Consider the following 5,597-nt stretch of genomic DNA (forward strand, 5'->3'; position numbering starts at 1 on the left):
CGCGCCCGTGGGGGCGGCCGTCGGGCTGGTCGTGGGAGCCGAGGTTCCCGCCGCGGTGGGGGCGGCCGTCGGGCTGGTCGTGGGAGCCGAGGTTCCCGCCGCGGTGGGCGCGCCCGTGGGGGCGGCCGTCGGGCTGGTCGTGGGAGCCGAGGTTCCCGCCGCGGTGGGCGCGCCCGTGGGGGCGGCCGTCGGGCTGGTCGTGGGAGCCGAGGTTCCCGCCGCGGTGGGGGCGGCCGTCGGGCTGGTCGTGGGAGCCGAGGTTCCCGCCGCGGTGGGCGCGCCCGTGGGGGCGGCCGTCGGGCTGGTCGTGGGAGCCGAGGTACTGTTGGTGCTGTTTCCCGGCGAGAGCGTGGGCGCCTCGCTGGGCGCCGCCGTGGGAAGGCCCGTGGGCAGGCCCGTCGGCACGGCCGTGGGCCCGGCCGACGGGTCGCCCGTGGGCAGGCCCGTGGGCAGGCCCGTGGGCAGGTCCGTGGAATTGGCCGTGGAATTGGCCGTGGAATTGGCCGTGGGCAGGCCCGTGGGCAGGTCCGTGGGCTTGGCCGTGGGCTCGGGCGTGGGCTTGGCCGTCACGACCTCCACCGTAACGGTCGCTTCGGCGAACGCGTCTTTCGTCTTCTCCTCGTCCACGCCGGCGGCTTCGAAGATGATGGTGACCGAAACGGACACCTCGGCGGCCTGCGCCTTAAGCTCTGGGAGGAACTCGTCGCTCTCCACGGCCGCGACGATCTTCGCCGTCGCCGCGGCCGCCAGGGCCGCCGCGGCCTCGACGTTGTCCGCGTAGATGATGGCGACGAAGTTGATTTTTAAGGTGAGAGCGGTGTCCTGGAGCCGCCGCCGGGTCGACGTGCTCTCGGCCACGATGTTCGACACATCGTCGTAGCCGCCCAACGAGATGATCGTCGCCTTGAGCGCCGCCCGCACGTCCGCGTCCTCGTTCACGTCCGAGGCCGAGAGCCCCGTCATGAAGAGCGACGTCGACACCTTCGCCTCCGCTCCGGCGGGCGCGGTCGTGTTCGTCGTGTTGGCCGCCGCGGCCGTCGGCGCCGCGGTCGGCGTCTCGTCCGGAGCGTCGCACGTCTCGGCGAGCGCGTCGCACGTCGCGGGGCACGCGACCTTCATCTTGGCGCCGTCGACGCCCTTGCGGCTCTTGCAGAGCTTCTTGAGGTACGCGGCCGGGTCCTTGCGCTTGCCGGCCTTCTTCGCGAGCCGCTTGCAAGAGAGGCCGTCGGTCTTCGCGCGCCACTTCTTGTCGTCGCGGCAGAGGAAGCAGGAGCCGCACCGCGGGCACTTGTCGGCGTACTTCTTCTTCGCGCACTTCTGCGTCGACGCCTTGGCGCAGAACCCTTTCTTGGCCTTCTCGCACTCCTCGGCCGGCGCCGGCGCGGTCGGCCGCGGAGCCGGCCGCGGCGTCGGCGCCGCGTCGTCGGGGACGCAGCGGCCGCAGGCCGCGGGGCACGCTTCCTTGGCCTTGACGTCGATCTTCTTGCCCTTCTTCTTCTTGCACACCTTCTCGCGGGGGCCCGGCTCCTTCGCCGCGAGCGCCGCGCACGTCTTGCCCTTCTTCTTCGCCCCGTAGAAGAACTCCTCCGAGTCGCCGCAGCAGGCGCCGCAGGCCTGCGGACAGGCGAGAGATGCCTTGATCTTGACGCCGCGGTCCTTGCCCTTCTTGTTGCACTTCTTCTTCGACGCGAGGAAATCGGCGCACTTGAGCTTGCTCGCGCCCTTGCCGAGCTTGAACGACGTCGAGTCCGGGCCCGAGCACGCGGGGAGCGCGGCGGCGACGCCGACGGCGGCGAGGAAGAGGATGACTTTGTTCATCGTGTGTGGTTGCTTTGTGGCGTGAGAGGCACGGTGTTTCTGCCTGCGAGGGGATGTCACCCCGGGATGATGCGTCGACGCGAGGTTCGCGACGCGTTGGAGGAGGCGATGGAGGAGGCGATGCAGGAGGCGGGGACGATAGAGGAGGCGGGGGGGGGGGTGAAAGTATTGCTCGACGCCGCTCGACGACGACGCGATTGAAGGTTGCGGATTCTTGGAAACAAAAAATTTGGGGGAGACGATCGCCGCCGGGGGTCGAGGCGGCCTGCCCAGCTGTACTTGGGCCCCAAGTCTTGGGCTCGTGCGCCCATGCTAAGCCACCTTCCCGGAAGTCCTCCTGGAGTCGACGCCCGACCCCCACTTACCTACAGCTCTTTAAAAAACTCTCGAGGCCCGCGTGGGAGAAGCCGACGGTGCGGTTCGCGCGGATGTCGTCCCGGCACAACCTCTTCGCGATGCCGCGCTGCAGGTTCCAGACGCACGCGTCGACCTGGCGCGCGTCGAGCGCCGTCGCCACCCCGCGCTGGTGGTAGTACCAGTAGAGGAAGCCCTGGACGCGCGCCTGCGTCACCCGGCTGCGCGCTTTGCGGAAGGGCCCCCAGGAGTGCGCGTCGCCCCAGCCGTCGTCCCCGACCGTTGCCGTCGCCAGCGCGCCTAGAAGCTCGGCGAGCAGCGCGGCGCTCGGCGGCGCGGCGACGAGCGCGCCGTTCACCGCCGAGTAGCTCGCGCGCGTCGTGAGCAGGCGGCCCTCGGCCGCGCAGTCGAAGAGGGGGCCGAAGTCGCTCCAGGGCCCCGCGGGCGCGAAGTCGTTGTCGACGACGAGCACCGCGTCGTACTCTTGCAAACCGAGGGCGTGGAGCTTCATGAACTCGCGCGCGCCGCAGCCTGTGTGGAAATCAATCGCTGGTTTGGGACGTCCCGACCAAACTTTGAAATTCTCTAGCTCGGTCAATTCGAGGTCGATTCGGCTGATTTTTGGACGAATCGATTGCTCTCGTCGAGTTCTCGAAGCACAGCCGAAGAGTCTGGTCCAAACCGTTCGATTACGCGCACATTGAAGTCGGGTTGAAGATTTGATTTCCACACAGGCCGCAGCATCCGCCGGACTCGACGGGCACGCCCGGCGACAGATGCGGCGGCACAATCCAGGGCACCTCCCGAACGAGCACGCCCGCGGCGGCGAGATCCGCGAGCGCCGACGCGTCGACATCCACGCGCCGCAGCTGCTCCGCCGGCAACAAAAAGACGCACTCCGCGCCGGCGCGGCGCGCGGCGGCCGCGACCGTCGCCTTCAGGGCTACGGCGGAGCGCGGGAGGGCCACGTGCGCGTCGAAGACCGAGACGATCGCTCGCCTTCGCGCGGCGCCCTTTCTGCACGTCGACACGTCGAGGCAGGCCGTCTCGTTGTCGCGATCCGTGCAGCGCCACTGCTTCGACCACGACTCGTGTTGGGCGGCCGTGACGCAAAATAAGAGCGCGATCCATTGCCGCATTAGGCCGACGAGGCGTGCGCCGCGTGGCACGGCGGAGGAGCGCCGCGAGGCTCCTGTGCGCCCCCTCAGGACAAAGTGCGACAGCGGCAAAAAATCTATGCTCGCTGAAAACCAAGGCGAAACGTCGACGTTCGAAGTCAACACCGAACCGTCCATTACTCTAGAAAGCATCGCCCTCGCGCCGAGGAGGGCGGTCGCCGCGGCGGCCGCGGCCCCGGCCGTGCTGCCGTTGCCGCGCGTCGTGGATCGGACGTTCTCGCGGGACGTCGCCGCGGCCGGGGGCCGCGTCGCGCGCGGTCGCGAAGCGAATGTCGTCGCGGCCGGTCGCCGTCGCCCCGTCCTCGCCCTCAGCGCCGCGCTTCGCCTTGGCGTAGGCGCGCGCGAGCCGGTCGATGTGGCCCACGACCTCCTTCCCGAAGCGGTCCCACTGGTGGACGACGGCCGAGTACTGGCCGTCCCAGTCGAGGATGTAGCCGTCGGCGTCCTTGATCTTCCAGAACGTGTCCAGGGGCCCCTTCTTGTGCGCGGGCACGCGGAAGCCGTTCATCGCGCCGATGGTGTTCACGAGGCCGCGGCCCTGCTCGTGGTGCGCGACGCGGACCCCGGGCAGCGCGGCGAGCTCCCCCGTGTGGTAGAGGAAGTTGTGGTAGCCCTGGTCGCTCTCCGTGGCGGCCTTCGTCGCCCAGCACGCCATGCGGTCCATCTCCGCGAGCATCCGCTCCGCGTAGCGCTTCATCGCCGGCACGGAGCCCAGCGTCGACCCCGAGCACATGACGCTCGCGTTGTGGTAGACCTGCTTCAGGGTGCGGTCCCAGCAGTTGAGCCAGGCGGAGTTGAAGCGGCACGTGCCGACGGTCTTCACGTCCCGGTTCTCCGCGAAGAGGTGCAGGTTCGGCGCGGACGGCGACCGGTCGACGAGGGGGAACGGGTCCCGCTGGAAGAAGACGTCGCGGAAGTCGAAGACGAAGGCCCAGCTCGCCTCGTCGTAGTTCGCCAGCCACGCGCGGTACATCTCGTAGCGCGCCACCGCCAGCGGCCGCGGGCCCCGCGCGTCGCCGCCCGCGTACCAGTTCGTCAGGACGCAGCCCGCGGGCGTCGCCAGCAGCCGCCGCCCGCCGCGCTTCTTCTTGTAGCACTCGTAGGTGAACTGGTACGCTAACACGCCTTCGCCCTTGAGGTAGGCTTCGACGCCGTTGCGAAACTTCTCCGGCGGCCCCGCGGCGAGGACGATGTCGCCGGCGTAGTCCGTCGCGCGCAACGTGGACACGAAGCGCGCGAACTCCGTCCGCGCGTAGCCGAAGCCGAGCGCCATGACGACGTCGGCGCGGGGATCGTGCTCGAAGCCCCACATGGGCTTGAGCGCCGTCGCCCAGGCCGCGTCGTCCGACGGCACGGGCGCCGTGGGCGTCCGCCCCGCGAGCGGCGCGGCCTGCGCCGGGTCGCTGTTAAAGGCCGCGGGCCGCGGGAGCCGCGACGGTTTCGCCTCGAGCGCCTTCGCGATCTTCGCGTGGCGCCGCTTGTCCTCGCTCGCGATCGCGAGGCGCTTCTCCGACGGCGGTTTCGCCTCGCGCGCCGCGGCGATCTTCGCGTCGCGCCGCTTGTCCTCGCTCGCGATCGCGAGGCGCTTCTCCGACGGCGGTTTCGCCTCGAGCTTCGCGGCGATCTTCGCGTCGCGCCGCTCGTCGAGCGCCGCCTGGCGCCGCGCGGCGATTTCCGCGAGGACCTTCTGCGACGGCGGCTTCAGCGTGTCCGCGGGCGCGAGGAAGGCGTTCGGCGCCTCGGCCCGCGCGGAGGAGTCGCGGGGCCCCGCGCGCGTTTCGGCCGCCGCCTCGCGAAGATCGCCGAGGCGCTCGAGGGCTCCCCAGTCGAGCGTTCCCTTTGTCGCCCGTTGCTCTCCGGCGGTGGTCTTCTCGTACCAGACCGCCGGCGCCGCCTCGCGTTCGACGGCCGGCGGCGCGGCGTCCGGCGCCTCGCCCGACGGCTCGCTCAGGGGCAACGACCGTCGAAGGAAGATGCTGTCGAAGATTGCGACGCCGCCGAGCACCGCGAGCATGAGGACCCACACGGGGACGCCCCGGTCCCACGCGCGCTTGATCATGGCGCACAGGTGCGCGTCGACGCGTACACAGGCCGCTCGGTGTAGACTCGCTGTTTTTGCGTAGCGACGAGCGAGCCGAGGTCAGCGTTGGACCGCCGAAGGCGGTTCAACGCTGACCTCGGCGAGCGAGGAGCGGAGTACTTTTGTCGTCCGTGAGACAATGCGGCGCGCAGCCAACCCATTCGAAA

The 5,597-nt window shown here is 70.2% G+C and overlaps 1 protein-coding gene across 1 annotated transcript in view; it reads right to left on the reverse strand.

The window, feature by feature from the left end:
* Positions 1-5,409, reverse strand: part of AURANDRAFT_64431 (hypothetical protein) — a gene marked incomplete at both ends in the record, with an annotated part of 5,748 nt that extends 339 nt beyond the window's left edge. Inside the window, 3 exons of the mRNA XM_009039175.1 lie at positions 324-1,808; positions 2,203-2,703; positions 3,564-5,409. Coding sequence (XP_009037423.1) covers positions 324-1,808; positions 2,203-2,703; positions 3,564-5,409 — 3,832 coding nt within the window. The remainder of the gene's footprint in view (positions 1-323; positions 1,809-2,202; positions 2,704-3,563) is intronic.
* Positions 5,410-5,597: the final 188 nt, after the last annotated feature.

The sequence above is a fragment of the Aureococcus anophagefferens genome (assembly GCF_000186865.1).
Source record: "Aureococcus anophagefferens unplaced genomic scaffold AURANscaffold_10, whole genome shotgun sequence".
NCBI classification, from domain to species: Eukaryota; class Pelagophyceae; order Pelagomonadales; family Pelagomonadaceae; genus Aureococcus; species Aureococcus anophagefferens.